At 57.4% G+C, this 16,932-nt stretch overlaps 1 protein-coding gene across 1 annotated transcript in view; it reads left to right on the top strand.

Moving 5' to 3' along the window:
• The window catches only part of USP20 (ubiquitin specific peptidase 20), a 34,091-nt gene that overhangs the window by 5,884 nt on the left and 11,275 nt on the right, over window positions 1–16,932 (top strand). The window contains exons 2-11 of the mRNA XM_054584244.1: window positions 4,233–4,337; window positions 5,736–5,832; window positions 8,041–8,097; window positions 9,553–9,615; window positions 9,962–10,093; window positions 10,668–10,764; window positions 11,211–11,280; window positions 12,490–12,603; window positions 13,805–13,883; window positions 16,243–16,690. Coding sequence (XP_054440219.1) covers window positions 5,752–5,832; window positions 8,041–8,097; window positions 9,553–9,615; window positions 9,962–10,093; window positions 10,668–10,764; window positions 11,211–11,280; window positions 12,490–12,603; window positions 13,805–13,883; window positions 16,243–16,690 — 1,141 coding nt within the window. The 5' untranslated portion in view covers window positions 4,233–4,337; window positions 5,736–5,751. The remainder of the gene's footprint in view (window positions 1–4,232; window positions 4,338–5,735; window positions 5,833–8,040; window positions 8,098–9,552; window positions 9,616–9,961; window positions 10,094–10,667; window positions 10,765–11,210; window positions 11,281–12,489; window positions 12,604–13,804; window positions 13,884–16,242; window positions 16,691–16,932) is intronic.

Here is a 16,932-nt window from a genome sequence, read left to right as displayed (position 1 = left end):
TAGGTAGGAGACGATAAGAAATTTTTAAAGAAATTTTAATCCAATATGGAAGTTAATGAGGCAAAAACAGGTATTAAGAGCAGATTGGCCCTGGCTGGTGTGGCTCAGTGGATTGAGCACTGGCCTACGAACCAAAATGTCACTGGTTCGATTCCCGGTCAGGGCACATGCCTGGGTTGCGGGCCAGGTCCCCAGTAGGGGGCAAGTGAGAGGCAACCACACATTGCTGTTGCTCTCCCTTCCTTTCTCCCTCCCTTCCTCTCTCTCTAAAAGTAAATAAATAAAACCTTTTAAAAAATAACTAAAAGTAATTTATTATGCAGTATTCCAGAAGCAATACAAAGTCATCGTGGAAAATGCAGACGAGCAAAAGAGGAGGAAATAAAAATCACTTGACTCCCCGCTCCCAGAGATAACGTGCTTTCTGTAGACGCAAAATGAGAAACAAAATCATTTACCAAAATGGAATTTTACTACAATAGTATTTTGTAGCACTTTTGCCCTTCTGACCCACTCATTAAATACTTACTGGGAAGTTACTGTGTTTCAGGGGCCGTTTCCTGTGTTTCGGATACTGCAGTGAACAAAGCAGATGCCTGCCCTCAGGGGGCTTACATTCTTGAGCGGAGACAGGCGTTCAACAACAAAGGGATACTCATCCCTTGGAGACAGAGCATGCTCGCGCGGGCCGGGATGGACAGAGGGCCCTCCTTGGGAGCGGCAGTGGTGGGAAGGGCGGCATTGTGCTCGGCGGGGTGGCCGGCAGACGCCTTCGCTGGTCAGGGACAGTGAAGCTGGGACCTGAAGGATGAGAGAGGGCAGAGTAAGCGCGCAGCGCGGCAGCGCACCTGGTGGGACCGGTAACTTTCCTGGGCGTTGAATATTTCACTTCATAATCTCTCTCCCTGCCCAGCTCTTTCGAACCTTTTTAATAGTGTCATATTATACGTATCCTTGTGCAACTTTATTTTTTTAAATCCTCACCCGAGGATATGTTTATTGATTTGAGAAAAAGAGATACATCAATCAGTTACTTCCTGGACGCTCCCCAACCGGGGATCGAGCCCGCAGCCTTTTGGTGTATGGGATGATGCTCCAACCAATGACACGCCTGGCCAGGGCTATCCTGCAACTAAAAAAAAAAGAACCAAAAAAAACCCCTAAATATTTAAAACATTCCAGTTAAATACATACAACAAAATTATCATAATTTTGAAGTGTACTGTTCAGTGTTCATAGAAGGGATCATACAGTATTTGCCCTTTTGCATTTGGCTTATTCACTGAGCATAAAGTTTCCAAGGTTCATTTGTGTTATAGCACGTGTCAGAGCCTCCTTTGTAAGGCTGAATAATATTCCATCGTGTGTATGGACCACATTTTTTCTATCCGTTTTTCTTTCAGTGGACACCTGGGTTGCTTCCACCTTCAGCCCCTGAGAATAATGCTGCTAAAAACATGGGAGCGCAAACATCAGCTCAAGTCATTCCTTTCAAGCACGCGCCCAGGAGTGCACTTGCTGCGTCCCATGATGGTTCTATGTTTCCCTTTGAAGGAGTTCCCGCACTGTTTTCCGTAGTAGAAGTTGTGCCTGCGTTCCACCAACGGCGCACAGGCTTCCACTTTATCCACGTCTTAACTCTTGTTATTTTCTGGTGGTTGTTTTTTTAATAGTAGCCACGCCAATGCATGTGAGGTGGTGCAACTTGTTTTTATTATTCAGCATTCCCTGAGACTTATCTGTATTGATAATTTAGATCTCAGTCGTGTATTTAAAGTGTGGCTTTATTCTTTTCAGGGTTTTAGGTCCGGGTTTTTTTAGGTATAATTTATATCCGATAAACTGCACCCTTTTGAAGAGTTTTGTCGAATGGCACCTTCTTCCTCCCCATCCTTGCCCCAGGCTGCTATTGGGTGGTCTGTTGCTACAGATGAGTTGGGATTTAAAGTGCTTTTAATCAACTTTATTGAGGTGTAATTTGCATACAAAATACATGTACTTTAAAGATATATTTCTTGAGATTTGACCTGGTTCAATCCCATCCCAGTCAAGATCTAGAACATTCCAACGCCACAGACATTTTCCGCTTGCCTCTTCATAGTGTAGCCTCCCACTCTGCCCCAGGCAACCACCGGTCCAATTTCTATCACCCAAGATTATTTTTGTCTGCGGTCATGCACTGCATAATGACTTGGGCAATGATGGACCGCAGATAGGACGGTGCTCCCGTAAGAATATAACGGAGCTAAAAAATTCCTATTGCCTAGTGAGGTCGTAGCATTGTGATGTTGGGACTTCGTAGTGCAAGGCGTCACCCACGTGCTCGCGGTGATGCTGGTGTAAACAACCCTCCGTGCTGTCCCTCGTGCAAAAAATAAAGTGCGTACAATTATGTGCAGGCCACAGCACTCGATAACGGCAGCAAATGACTTCCTGGTTCATGTATTGACTACGCTGTGCTTTTTCTCGTTAGAGTTTACTCTTTCCACTTACAAAAAGAGCTTGCTGTAAATAGGCCTCATTCTCAGTGGCTCTGTAGTGCAGCCGCGCGTGGCTATGTTGTTGTTCACCTCGCTGCCTGGTGCTCGCCCAGAGGCCATGCAGGCCCCCGCGATGAACACGCTGCAGCAGAGAGCTTTGTATTCCGTCTTGGCGCGCCCCCTCGATTACCTGCTTAGACAGCCTCTGAGCCAAGTGAACCCTCTGGACTGTTCTTTGTTATTTGCCTTAATTTAAATTGGCAGGGACGGGGGTGGGGGTGGGGTGGGTGGAGGTGGAAGAGGGTATGGGAAGGGTGAATGGTAATGGAAAAGATACAATTAAAATCAATAACCTGGCGGTGATCTGTGCACAGAGGGAACGGAGTGCCCGTGATCCGGCTTCTTTGGGGGAGACACAGCAGCATAGTGAGTGAGGGCAGGGGTTAGCAAGCTGGCAGCAAGCGAGGTGGTTTTGTAGGGCTCTTGAGCTAAGAAGTGTTTTTTAAAGATTTTATTTATTTATTTTGAGAGAGAGAGGAAGGGAGAGAGGGGGGAGAGAAACATCAATCGGTTCCTCCCATCCGCACCCCAAGTGGGGAGCAAACCAGCAGCTTTTCGCTTTGCTGAAAAACACCCAGTCCACTGAGCCACACCAGTCAGGGCGTAAGAATTTAAAAAACTAAATAAAAAATGAATGGACTATGAATAAAAGAAACAGAAATAAGAAAGTGTGATACAGACCAGTGTGGCAGCAGAGCCTGAGGTATGGACCACCTGCTCCTTTAGAAACGGCCGTGGACCCCTGGTTCGGGGCGTCGTGGACCGGGCAGGGTCTGGTTGGACCTGGCCCTGCCCGCCGCTCCTGGCTGAGGACTGGCCGCGGCCAAGCCCCTCAGTTCCTTGGGCTCCAGTTCTGCCTCTTCAGCGGTAAACCGGGGGCCGTGAGAGGTCGGAGAGGGTTGGGAGCCACAGGGCTTTTTTTTTTTTTTAAATCTGAAATTGTGGAAACCAAAGTAGCTTGACTATACATGTGGCTCAGGGGTGGACCTGTCACCGTCATGCTTGTCCTGGGCACTGGGCGTGGCACTGGGCATCCAGCTTGTGACCTGGCTCCGCCATGTAGCTGGACACATAGGGCACACACACCAAAGACACTTTAAAAAAACAACAGAGAAACCACATACTGCAGCTCAAAATAGCGTGGGGCTAAGTGGCAATCCAATGCCCTTGATGACGGTGCAAAAGGTGGGGAAAAAATCCCTAAAAATCTGGCTTCAAGTGAGGAGGCTTGGAATTTAGAACCTTGAACCCTGTCATTGTCATGTGACCATTTTAAATGTCAGCTTCTAATCATCTGTTCCCCTTTGAAGTGCCCACTTCTGGGAGACGGTGGCCCACCAGGGAAGGGGGGCCGTGGTGGCGGTGGATGACCCCGGTTATGCCCGTGGCCTGCTGGTGCTCAAGACTTGGGGGCTGGGGACTCTGAGCAGCACAGGGTCGTTGGGGGGCTCAGAAGATGGTCTGAGGGTCCCAGTGGCATGTGCGGAAGGGACCGAGCCTTCTGTCCTGAGGGCTACAAGGCTGGGGCAGCCACGGGGAGCAATAGCTGGAGAAGCCTGTGACCTCCCTTCTTGGGAATCACAAAGGTAATGCCCAGCAGTCACTAGTGAAGGGTCCCCTGGTCCCACTGGTCAATACTGCGCGATTTTAAAACAACAGAACTACCTGAAATACACTGGTTTGTCCCCCCAGGTCCCTGCCGAGGCCTCTCACTCCAGCTGGCCCCCGCCACCCCCGTCGCTGTCCACAGAGAATGCGGGTGTTGGCTGCTTCCTGGGGGAGTCGCGGAGCTTGCAGGTGGGTCCCCGGCATCCTGACCCAGGGGCCGCCCTTAGGCGCAGGCCGAAGAGGGAGTACGGGTTTTTCTTTTTAGGTAAAACAAGGGAATTGTGTTCATGATTTTTTTTTTTCAAGACCTCTCTTAGAGAAACATACACTTATGAAATGATATGATATCTGGGATTCGCTGCAAAAAAGAGCAAGTGGGAGCATTAGATGAAGCAAAGCCGAGTGGGCCACGATTCACTGAGGAAGCTAATCATGGCAATGGGCACGTGGGGGCGCATTACGGGACGGTCTGTCGCTTTCCACTCCCCTGCACCCTCGATAAGTTAGCGAGAGGGAACGTGAGCAGGGCCTTTGGGTCTGAGGAGTCTGGGTTTCAGCTTTAGCTCTACGCTTCTGCCAGCGAGACCCAGACAAGAAGGCGCCCCGTCCTCATCTGAAAAACAGGGCGACCTCCACTGCCTCGGAGATGACTGGGGGAGTCTCTCGTGAGCTGATGCCCCGCGTCTAATCCGCCCCAGTACCTCCTGTTCCGCCTGGGGGTCTGGGGTGCTGGCGGGCCATTCGGGGTGGGAGGGGCTCACGGGAAGGGCAAGGGACCCACCTCCCTCCAGCGGACACAGCCTCTGCCTATCACTAAAGCAGCCCCCACTCCACTTACATCTCTGGTTGGTTTGGACCTTTGTTGGCAACAGTTTGCAGCTAGAATCAGCAGATTCCCGGGGATGGTTTCTGCTAAAACATTGGGTGGTGGAAGCATTTATTTATTGTTATTTTTTAAGATTTTATTTATTGATTTTCAGAGAGAGGGGAAGGGAGGGAGAAAGGGAGAGAGAGAAACATCGATGAGAGAAACGTTGATGTGAGAAATATCAGTTGGTTGCCTCTCACGCACCCCCAGCAGGGAACGTGGCCTGGAATCCAGGCCTGTGCCCTGACAGGGAATCGAACCAGCGACCTCTTGGATCACAGGCTGGTTCTCAATCCACTAAGCCACACCAGCCAGGGCATAGTAATTTATTTTTATATGTTATCTTTTGAAAGAATTATAATTTACAGGAAGTTGCCCAAAACGCACCAGGAGGTCCCATGTGCCCCCAGGGGCACCGCGTCTTTGGTGTGTCTGTACTACGGTATCACAGCTGGAAAAGTGGCGCTGGGAGCGCCCAGAGCTGGGTCTGATTTCACCAGTTCTTCGTGCTCCCAGTGTGAGTCCCAGGGTGGGGTCCTCTCGCCCCAGTGCCCAGGCAAGGGGTGTGCGGCTCAGAGAACTGCAGTAGCTCCCCCGGGCACCGGCAGGCCATGTGGCTGAGCCAGGACGCGAGGCCATGGTCCTGCACGTGACCGCTAGCCCCCCGCCCTTAGCAGTGGCCGCAGCATCTAACCCAGGACTCTCGTGTTTTCCCACAGGTGAGACCAGGCCAGAATGGGGGACACCAGGGACCTCTGCCCTCACCTTGACTCTATAGGGGAGGTGACCAAAGATGACTTGCTGCTCAAATCTAAGGTACGGGGCCGAGACGCACGCTCAGGGCCTCTGCGCTTCGGGGGCACATGTTTCTGAAGCAGCAGCAGATGGGCCCCTGTCACCCTCTGCTGGCCCTTCTGTGGAAGGGGCCGAGCTGGCGTCTGCTCGGGTGGCATGCGGGGCTGTGTCCTGGCGGCCTCGGCTATCACCTCTCCCCCGCGCCCTGGGAGGCACCGCCGCGCTGTCCGCCCGCGGCCGGAGCGGGTGCGCAGGGCCGGGACTGAACACCCTGGCACTCCGCGGGCATTTCCACCTGCGCGGCCCGCAAGGGCCCAGGGAGGCCCGGGCGCGGGGCGGCCGCTGTGACTGGGGAGGGCACGTCATCGTCTCTGTCAATGAAAATTCCTTGACTGTATAACACTTACGCATGGTTACAAAATGAGAGATTATAAGAATAGAGATGTCAAGAAGCCCTCTTCCGGTCGCTGCCCCCCGCCCCAGCCCACCCTCAGGTAACCACTTAGATTAGTTTCTTTTGTACCCATTCAGAGTTTCTTTATGCCAACATAAGCAATTTTGATTATCTTCCCTTTTCCCCTTTGTTTCATAAGAGACAGCCTGCTGCAGGCCCTTTCATGGCTTTATTCAGATGACAGTATGCCTTGGAGGCCTTTGACACTGGTCTGCAGGGACAGCTTTTTCGTCGTTTGTCTTGAAGTTGCCACCTATTCCACGTGTGGGTTCCATGACAGACCCTCCGCGGGTGGCACCTGGGCTCTCGGCCACCGCCCGCCAAAACACATGAGCTGCGATGATGGCCTTGCAGAAATGCCACCGCTGCGTGGCGAGAGCCCGTGCAGGGCGCCGTCCCAGGAGCGGGGCTGCCGGGGCAGGTCCCTGGGCGTACGGTCGGCTCCTGGTTCCAGGCACCGAATGCCGGTGGTTCAGCCTCCCTGCACCAGCGGGCCAGGGTGGCCCTTGGCCTGGGCGGGCTCAGTCCCGGCCTGTGGGAGCAGTCAGCTCTTCGAAGGACCTGTGGCTTCTTTGGAAGTAGCTCCGCCTGTCGTGTGAAGGAGGGACCGAGCAAGGCTTGGGCACTGTCCACGGCCGGGTTTTTTCCGAGCCTGCACAGAGGAGTAAGAGAGCCACGGCACGAGGACTTTTCCTCCAGCGGAGGCAGGACTGGGGGACCTGGAAGCAGGGGGTGAACCAGGTGGGATGAGGGATGCTGGCAGGGGGCAGCCTTTTGGAGGAGTTAGCGTCTCTGTGGCAGAAAGACCGAGAGCGCTTGGGGACACTCAGCCCCGCGTTTCTGAGAGCATGTCCTCAGCGCCTCTCTGGGCATCGGGAATCGACAAAGTGAAGCCAGTGTTGTTTAAAGATACCTGGAGGGGGGAAGGGATATGAACAGGCAGCTCACCAGGAGGAAAAGTGAACTATCTCCCGCAAGCCGCTGTGCTCCAGGGTCCTTTGTTGCAGGAGTGGAAACTGTGCCCTGCCCGGTTTTCCTAGGGCTGATGGGCTGCCTCTGCCATTTCCATGTCCAAGTCCCCGGCAGTGGCTTCAGCTCCCCCATCACAGCCGCATTCCAGGCCTCGGAAGAAAGGGAAGAGGAGCGGTCGTGCACAGCTCCCGAGTGGCACATGCCACTTTCGCTGTCATCCACCCCGTGAAGTAGAACTGAGCTCTGTGATCACAGCGGGGGCTGGGAAACCGCCTGCAGCGGCTCGCAACGCGCACGCACTCTGTCTGCCCTTAAAGCGGGAAGGGGAGGTGCTGGGGGATGGGATGAAGCTCCGTCACCCCGACCGCCAGGGACCTGGGTGTTTTCTGTGGTCAACAGACACATTGTTCTCCCAACTCGTACCAGACCCTGTGAAGTCACAGGAGTCGACAGAGCAGACCGGCTCTTTTTCACGGAGCCCACGGTCTGGCTGGGGAGAGAGGGCAGGGTCAAGGGGAGGTGAGGTCACAGACGAAGGGGTCTAAGCTCCCAATGACTTCATTGAAAATGTTTTTGCAGGCACGCGATGAAACAACATTCAAACGATAAAGTGCGGAACGGGAAACCGAATTTAGATGGGGGTGGGGGCCGGAGAGGGGCCACTCTGAGGCAAAGGGAGCCTTTAAGCCGGACACTTAGGGCCTGAGAGTCTGCAGGGCGGAGCAGGCGGGGCTCCGGAGGGCCCCCCCCCCCCCCCACCTGCCGCAGGTTGTCACCCTTGGCTGTTTCTCTTTCACCTCCAGCAGGGAGCCTGCCAGTCATGTGGCGTTTCTGGGCCGAACCTGTGGGCCTGCCTCCAGGTAGGGCTCCTTGCGGCTGCCGGGGGCGGGGAGCGCAGCCCAGACGGGGCTGGGAGCACGCGTCCCCGTGGGTGCTGTGGGAACCTTGGGGGGGACACAGGGCATGGGTGTCTCAGGCGCGGTTCCCCAGACAAGAGAGCCCCCGAGTCAGTGAGCCCCTGGCTGGATGCCTTGGCAGCCGTGAGGAATGACAAGAGGAAAAAGCAGGTGGGAGAAGATTCTGGACGAGCGGCCCCATCTGCACAGAGGGCAGGACTGTCTACGCTCACGCGCCCACGGGCCTTGATGCAGGCGTCTCGCTCGGGCCCGGGCACTCTGAGCAGCAGCCTGCCCAGCCGTGGGGCTGGGACCGCGGCACGGATGGCGGTTGCCCTCGTGGGGCCCGGCCCCGGGCAGAGTCTGAGGAGACGCCGCCTGTGGCGGGCTCTGTGGGCTGTGTGGCCATAGGCAATGCCCAGTAGAATCTGGTCGTGTTTTCATTACCATTATTGTTTACAAAAAAGGACTAGCCGATAGGACAGTTTTCAGTGGGTAGTGGGATTGTGGGTAATTTTTATTTTTTCTCTAATTCCAGAGTATTTTTCAAATTTTCTACATGTATATATTTGCAGCATTTTAAAATTAAACTAAAAATGACCGTTACTGAAAATTTCATTGAAAACAAATAGAAGTAGGAAAAAAACAGCTTTGGGTGGTGAGGACATGACAGCTCAATCTTGTCGCTGCAGAAAACACAGGGCCCCCCCGGGGAGTCTGGCCTCGCTGGCCTCTTCCTTTGGCCCTGACATCAGCATAAAGCGGATCGTGAGACACTGTCCGGGCCCTCGGCGGGGGCGGGGGGCAGCAAGAAGTGTGAGACAAGGGCCTGCGTCCTGGCAGCCCCCAGGGAGACAGACACAGAGCCTTGTGTAGAATGGGATGCCTCCTTTGCCCCTGGAAAGGCCCTCAGCAGCCTGTGCACTGTGGACAGCAGGAGGGAATCCTGGGTCTTGGTTGCGGGGGGTAGATTTGGGATAGGAGAGGGCAAGGCCAGAGGCAGGGGCATTGGGGCCCCGCCGGCCGCACTGTGGACACCGGGTGCGCGTGGGCCCCCCGCCTCTGCCCGCTCTGCACCCCCATTAGGAAATGGCTGAGGCCCAGGCATCCGCACCAGAAATGTGGATCCCAGTAACTGGCCCGTCGAGAATTTGGTGGGAAGGGGACACGCGGAGGCGGACCCCTTGCCCAGCCTTTCTGCGGGAGAGCGGTGGCCCCGGGCACCCTGCCTATCCCACTTGGAGCCGGGGCAGCTTCTCTGGGGGCCATTCCCACGCCTGTGAGGGGGGACACCTGTGTTGCTGCCACGCAGCAGGCCCGTCCTGTTGCGTGGAGTCCTCTTGATGGAGGAGGGGGACACGGGCTCACTGTGCCGGCACTGTCCCCTTGGCGAGCCCCAACTCCCCCCTCTCTCCCCAGGTCACCTGCCCCTACGTTGGCTGCGGAGAGTCCTTCGCTGACCACAGCACCATTCACGCGCAGGTGAGTGTGGTGGCCGGAGCCTGGGCTCGCAGGCAGGCAGCCCCGAGTTCAAAGCCGGCTCCAGCTCCTCCCAGCGCCCCTCTCCCGCTCTGGGCTGCGCGGCCGTGTCTATGAGACAGGGAGAGCCATAAGCGCGGCAGCGGGAGCTAACTCAGGGGCAAGCGCGCGCCGGCACGATGACGGCCTTGGCGCTCCTGGCTGTGGAGCAAGCAGACCCTGCCCGCCAGGCCTGCGTCCCAATAGGGCCGTTCCCCGGGCGCCGAGAGCGGAGGCAGCCCCGAGGCAGGCTTGGGGCGCCCTGTTGGGCCAGTGCATCCTTGACCTTGTTTTGAATCTTGCCTTCCAGGTCAAAAAGCACAACCTGACCGTGAACCTGACCACGTTCCGGGTGTGGTGTTACGCCTGCGAGAAGGAGGTGTTCCTGGAGCAGCGGCTGGCGGCCCCCCTGCCCGCCTCCTCTCCCAAATTCTCCGAGCAGGTGAGGGGTGCAGTGGGGTTGCCTCCTTTGGTGGTAACACATGTGGAGGGCGGGGTTGTGCGACCTGAGCCCCAGGGTGAGTGGGTCCCGGACAGCGTCCGTCCCTGGTCGCCCTTCCCTGGACTCTGAGGAGCTCCTGTCAGAGGGTGCTCTGCAGCCCAGCCCTCACGTAGTTGGTGCTCGGTGGTGTTTATGAAACACATTTGCGGACATAGTAGCTGTTTGTGATTTTTTTTTTTTTTACAAAAAAGGCTATAAAACAATGCATAAAATATCCTGTTTTGGGGGTGTGTGCGTATTAACAGTTAAAAATTTATACAGATACATATAGGCTTTTTTGACACATTGAGACCTCTAACAGTGGTTGTCTCAGGAAAGTTGGATTGCACGTTGTTATTCTGTTTTCCAAATTTATTGTGCCGGCTCCTCCCTCGCTGTCCCCTACTCGGCAGGGCTGACTCGGCGCTGGCCCGGGCTGGGCAGCTGGGCTGCCCACCCCTGCGACCCCTGGGCCTCCCCCCCTCCCCCTCCCTCCTCACCCCCTCGCTTTCCTCACTCTGGGCCTTGAACACAGGACCCTCCACTGCCCTCCCACCCTCTGAAAGCTGTCCCCATTGCCGTGGCCGATGAAGGGGAGTCTGAGTCAGAGGATGATGACCTGAAGCCTCGAGGTAACGGCCATCAGAGCTGGGGGAGCTGGGGGCTTGGGTGGGCGGGGCTCAGTTCCGGGCAGGGAGGCTGCACACACAGGGTGTCGGGTGGGTGGCGGCTCCCCTTGGAGTGCCAGCTGCCCCGCCGGGTCCTCCTGCCCGGTCTCTACCGTGTGACCTCGGGAAGGCTGGCCCCTCGCCTGTCCCGTGTCGACAGTGGGCCGGGCTGGTGGGGGGCACAGTTGTCCTGTTTGGTACATTCCGGTGACCATAGCTGGTGAGAGGGAACCGTATTTACTTACTTGCTGGCTCTCTGGACTGGAACACCAGCTGCCTGTGTCGCGTGTCCTCCTGGGGCTGGGTCCTGGTGGCTCAAGAGCCACGGCTCATCTCTAAGTGTGGACTGGCAGGGGGTTCTGGCTGGGCAGGGCGCTCACCGGCCCTCCCCGTGGGCACCGGTCTCCTAGGCCTCACGGGCATGAAGAACCTCGGGAACTCCTGCTACATGAACGCTGCGCTGCAGGCCCTGTCCAACTGGTAGGTTGTCACCTCATTGGGGAGGCGGGACCAGGCGCTGTCCCCAGGAGCCTGGAAATAGCAGCAGCAGCCCCCAAGCTGTGGCGCATGCGCCCACAGACACATGTATATGGATACACATCAACCCCCTAAAGACACACGTGCCCTTTGACCCAGCGATCCCTCCTAGCGGAATCCATCCTAAGCTGTGGAGGAGGTTGCATGTGTAGGTGTTCGTCACCCTGTGGCTCACTGGAAACAGTCAAAAGGTCCATAGAGTCTGGAAGGACACACCCCCAAGTCTCTAGAGTAGCTTTCTTCACCTGGTCGGATTAAGGCCCTTTGCTACTTGGCTTATCCATAGTTTTTCTACAATGAATGTCTATTTCCTGTCTAATGAGATAAGTTTTAAAACCCTAAAGAGCCCTGGCTAGTGTGGCTCAGTGGATTGAGCACCAGCCTGCGAACCGAAGGGTTGCTGGTTCGATTCCCAGTCAGGACACATGCCTGGGTTGTGGGCCAGGTCCCCAGTTGGGGGGCGTGTGAGAGGCAACCAATAGATGTCTCTCTCACACGTTAATGTTTCTCTCCCTCTCTTTCTCCCTTCCTTCCCCTCCCTCTAAAAATAAATTTAAAAACCATTAAAAAAAAAAACCCTTTAAGGAAAGGGGCTCAGGACGGTTCCCACAGAATGGGCTGATGGGAGGGGCAGGGGCTGGCACCTCTCATGTTCACACAACCGGCCCTGAAGTGGGGCGCTGACCGTCACACACCCCACAAGCCAAGTGGCTGAAAGGACGGAAGTGCAGCCTCTCTCCGCTCTGAGGCTGGGCTGGGGTCTTCTGAGTCCTCCCTGCTCCACGTACTGTGGCGGCCTCCTCCCTGCGTCCTCACGTCTCTCCCCCGACCCCGTGCATGCTGTGTCCAAATTTCCTCATAATCGGACACCAGTGACACTCGATTAGGGCCCGGAGACCCTATGTGCGAATAGTCACACACTGAGGCACGGCGGGGTTAGGACTCCATCACATAAATGTGGGGGATGCAGTTCGGCTCCTTCTAGTCGTCCGTGGGCACCTCTGGCCCCAGGGGGCTGCAGTACGGCCCCACACAAGCACTCTCCGCACCGCCCCCCGCCCCAGGGAGCCTTGCCTCTCCTCCCAGCGCTTTCTAACCCACGCCTCGCTCCCCCCACTCTTGCTCCTGACCCGGCTCACTCCCCCGTCCCAGCCCGCCGCTGACCCAGTTCTTCTTGGAGTGTGGAGGCCTGGTGCGCACAGACAAGAAGCCTGCCCTGTGCAAGAGCTACCAGAAGCTGGTGTCTGAGGTCTGGCACAGGAAACGGTGAGCGGCAGCCCCTCCCCTGGGCAGGTGTGTAGGGACGGGGGTTTCCGCTGAGCCGCCCCATCGAGCGCTTCCCAGCCATTCGGCCCTCCTGCTTGTGGCGGCCCTGCCAGGCGGAGGTCCGCGCTGCGGAGGTTGCAGCCAGCCCTGTCTTATAAGCTGGGGCACTGTGTTTCAGAGAGATTCAGGTGTCTTGCGCATGGTCGCAGCTTCTGAGAGACAGAGCTAGAATTTGCACCCGGTGCTGATCCGAGCCGGCAGCCACTTCACAGATGGGTGTGTGCTGGGCCAGACACCCTCCGTGACCTGTCGTGGGTCACAGCCAGGGCTGTGCATGTAGGCAGCAACCTCCTGCCTGGTAGCTGGCGTTTCCGCTTGGTGTGAGAGGAACTTAAAGCCCAGAAGCTTGGATTACACCCATTTCTCCAGAAAAAGCCACATGTGGGAATAATTTAAAGTGATGGCGTAGAGATGTATTAAGTGCAGAAGCAGATTCTAAAGTGGTACAGTGCAATAGAACTCCAGTTTCGTAAGAAGCCAAGTTTGTTCAAGTACATCCATTGTATGTAATCTTGTATATGTGTCTGTATTTTCAAAGAAAAGTCTAGAAATCTTAACGGTAGTTACCTCTGGGTGGCAGTGTTCATGGTAATGTTTCTTTGTTAGCTTTTTCTGAAATTTTAGATTTTTCTTTTTTCCTTTGCAGTGACAGTTGACATTAAATACTATCTTAGTTTCAGGTGTACAGCATGGTGGTTAGACATTTATATAACTCACGAAGTGGTCCCCTGATAAATCTAGCACCCACCTGGCACCGTACATAGTTACTCTAATATTGCCTACATTCCCTATGCTGTACTAGATTTTCCAATAGTGAACACGTGTTACCTTTGAAATTAGAAAACCCGCAATAACATTTTAGAACGAAAACAGCTTTGGAGTAGGCCTGTCGTGGACTCATGGGGGACAGTGGCTCTGGTCAAGAGCCCTTTGCCTGGAGGCGCCAGCACTTGCCATTTTCCTTCTGGGCCGCGGAGGCGCGGGAGCCTGCCCGGGCTCCAGCCGGTCCCCACCTCCTGGAGGTGGGTAAGCCCCTCGCTGAGTCCGATCCCTCCTGTTGGCTGTCCTCCCGCCAGCCGGCCCTCAGGGCATGGAGGGCTCAGAGCAGCTGCCTGTGCTAATGGGTCTGGTCTTCCCACAGCCCAAGCTACGTGGTTCCCAGCAGCCTGTCCCACGGGATCAAGTTGGTCAACCCGATGTTCCGAGGCTACGCCCAGCAGGTAGGCCGTGTGAGCTGCTCACGGGACACCCAGGGCCCTTACCGACCAGGCCTGGCTGTGAAGCCAAGACCCGCGTGGAAAACGGTGGCAGAGGCTGAGTGCTCTGAGGCGGGTCCTGTCACCGCCTGAGCCCCCCACGTTGAGGACACTGGAGCCTCCTGGCCACCTGCTGGCATTGTCCCCACTTAACAGACAGGGAGACCGAGGCCCCCCGGCCAAGCCACCCGCCCAGGTTACACAGCAGGTATGTAGTGGGGAGAAACTTCACCACAGGCCGTCTAACCCCGGAGCCTGTGCATCCAGAGCGGCGAGTGGTCTCTTGTTTTCCAAACTGCAGGCAGAGTCCCACTGTGATTCAAGTCAGCGTTTGGTTACAAGTTTTGCAACCCTGGAGGGCCCTTATGAAACTGCCATCTCCCATGGCACGAAACGATGGACCAAGACAAAGCCGAGCACAGCCACATACGTGTCCCGGCCCCGGCCCCGGCCCCACACCGTCACGGCTGGGGTCGTGCTGCTGGGCTTGAGGGCAGCTGGGCCTGCCTGGGTCGCTGCCCCTGCTGCCGGGATGTGGGGGCCAGCACGGCCACTGCGGGGTGCCTTCGGCCCCCTCCGCCCTGCCTCCCGTCCCTCCCTGGGCCGAGGCTGCTGGGCGGCCCTCTGCGCACACCCTCAGCTGGGCACGTGCCAGGCTCTGGACTGAGAAGCCTGGCGCGGCCCGAACACCACCCTTGGGGAGTGGCCATGTCTACAAAGGGATCAGAATCCAGCGTCCACCCTTTATGAAGGGGTCACTGCCCGCTACGTAGGCACAGCCCTACTTATCCCCACAGGACCCTCTTCGAGGGGCCCTGCCCTCACCCCCATGGTATAGGCAAGAAGCCGAGGCTCAGAGAGGTTTCGCAGCTTGCCCAGGCCACACCGCACACGGAGGCAGGGGCGGGAGTCAGGCCTCGCGGAACCGTCCCTTCCCAGGCACACGGAGGACACAGCGCAGGGGGCCACTCCGCTCACGGCTGCCTCACAGCTGCCTCCAGCAGGGGCATTGCTGGGTCTAAGTGCAGACGCAGCTGAGGGCCCCGCGGTGACCGGAGGACGCGGTCTGCCGTGCTCCGCCATGGCTCGAGATTTTAGCGACCAGCACAGTCTTGTTCAAAGGAAGTACCAGGAAGAACAGTCGATGGCGCATGGAGAGCCCAGTTCTTAAAGACCCACTCAGGGCCCCAGGCATGGCACACACAGGTCTCCTCCCTGCTCCCCCCACCCCCAAAGGTCACGCTTAGTCCCTCTGCTCTGAGTCTGCACGCGGGCCCTCCCTTCCCTCTGCTAGAGCGGGGAGAGGAGGCCGCCCTACCTGTGTCTGACATGCGGCGTTGGGTGCTTGGCTGGGTCCAGCCACGGCCTGACGCCCGCCTCCTGTGGTCAGCAGCTGGGTGCTGCTTCTGGTGCCCGAGTCAGGGACTGCGAGGAACAGAGCTGGACTTTGAACCCAGTGGCCCAGCAGGGTACCCGGTGCCCCCAGTTTTGGGAGGCCCCCTGCCGGCACCACCTTCAGGCCTTTGGAAGCGCGTCCTGTGTGGGCCCTGCTGGTGGCTGGGCTCAGGGACAGGCTGTGCCCGAGGCCTTGTTTCCCTGGCTTCCCCTGGGCTGGCGACGTACTCGCAGAGTAGTCAGAAGTGTCAGTATTACGACTTGAGACCTGAAGGGACAGCTTAGTCCAAGTCACGCCCAGGTGTGCAGGAAGGTGAGACCCTGTGCTCCCGCCACGGGTCGCCCTGGCGAGGGAAGGTGGCCCTGGGGCACGGGCAGGACTGGGAGAGCCTGGAGAGTGGGAGGCAGGTCCGGGATGCGGGTGGCCTGGCCTGCAGGTGGCGCTGTTCCCTGCGGAACTCTGCTGAGCCCTCAGGGCGCCCGCTGCTTTGGTGTTACCTTCCTTCTTCCTGGGGCTCCCTCCTGCCTGCCTCTAGGGTCCCCTCCTTCAGGGAGCAAGGTGACTTTAATGGCTAAACGTGACACCTCTGCTCTCTCTCACGCTGAGTCGGAAGCAGGGCCACAGTTAATGCAGGGCATCTGCTGGTTAGTCAGGTGGATGCAGCAGGGACCAGGGCTCTGCCACCTGCCAGCTGCCGTGTGACCTGGGAGGGGGTGCCTGGGCCCCTCTGCACCCTAGTGCCCAGCAGGGGGGCGGGAGGTTGGGACAGACGGCCGTGGAGGCTGCTGTGAGGGGCCAATTGGTGCGTCTGCCCCGGGCTCCTGCAAGGACTGCTCGGTGCCTGGCTGGGCCCTGGGAAGCAGCAGGGGGCTTGCGGCAGCTTCCTCCCGGCCCAGGCGAGGCCCGCTGACGCCACCGCGGTTCCAGGACACCCAGGAGTTCCTGCGCTGCCTGATGGACCAGCTGCACGAGGAGCTCAAGGAGCCGGTGGTGGCAGCAGCGGCGACCCTGGCGGAGGCTCGGGATTCGGACTTGAGCGACACAGATGAGAAGAGGGAGGGCGACCGGAGCCCATCAGAGGACGAGTTTCTGTCCTGCGACTCGAGCAGCGACCGGGGCGAGGGCGACGGGCAGGGCCGGGGCGGGGGCAGCTCGCAGGCCGAGGCAGAGCTGCTGGTCGCTGAGGAGGCGGGCCGCGCCATCTCTGAGAAGGAGCGGATGAAGGACCGCAAGTTCTCCTGGGGCCAGCAGCGCACTAACTCCGAGCAGGTGGATGAGGACGCGGACGTGGACACTGCCATGGCCGCCCTTGACCGCCAGCCCATGGAGGCGCAGCCGCCCTCGCCGCGGTCCGCCAGTCCCTGCCGCACCCCAGGTATCGCCAGCTGCTCGGGGAGCCGCAGCCATGGGTCCAGCACCTACTGGGTGCCATGCGCCGACATGCTCAGTCCTCCCGCCACCCTGGGGGGGTTTCTACCACAAGACCCTACTTCCAGGGTCTCAGAGTCCCTGGAAATAGACTCAAGTCCAGACCCACTGAGCCGATAAAGCTGGTGTGGGATTCAGAGCCCTCCCTGCAAACATGAAGTGCATGGGCACAGACAGGGGACACGGGGG

The sequence above is a fragment of the Pteronotus mesoamericanus genome, unplaced genomic scaffold, assembly GCF_021234165.1.
Source record: "Pteronotus mesoamericanus isolate MK-2021 breed Mesoamerican mustached bat unplaced genomic scaffold, CSHL_Meso_final contig_78, whole genome shotgun sequence".
Taxonomy (NCBI): Eukaryota; Metazoa; Chordata; class Mammalia; order Chiroptera; family Mormoopidae; genus Pteronotus; species Pteronotus mesoamericanus.
The sequence above is the reverse complement of the archived record's forward strand: the minus strand, read 5'-3'. Positions and strand labels throughout refer to the sequence as shown.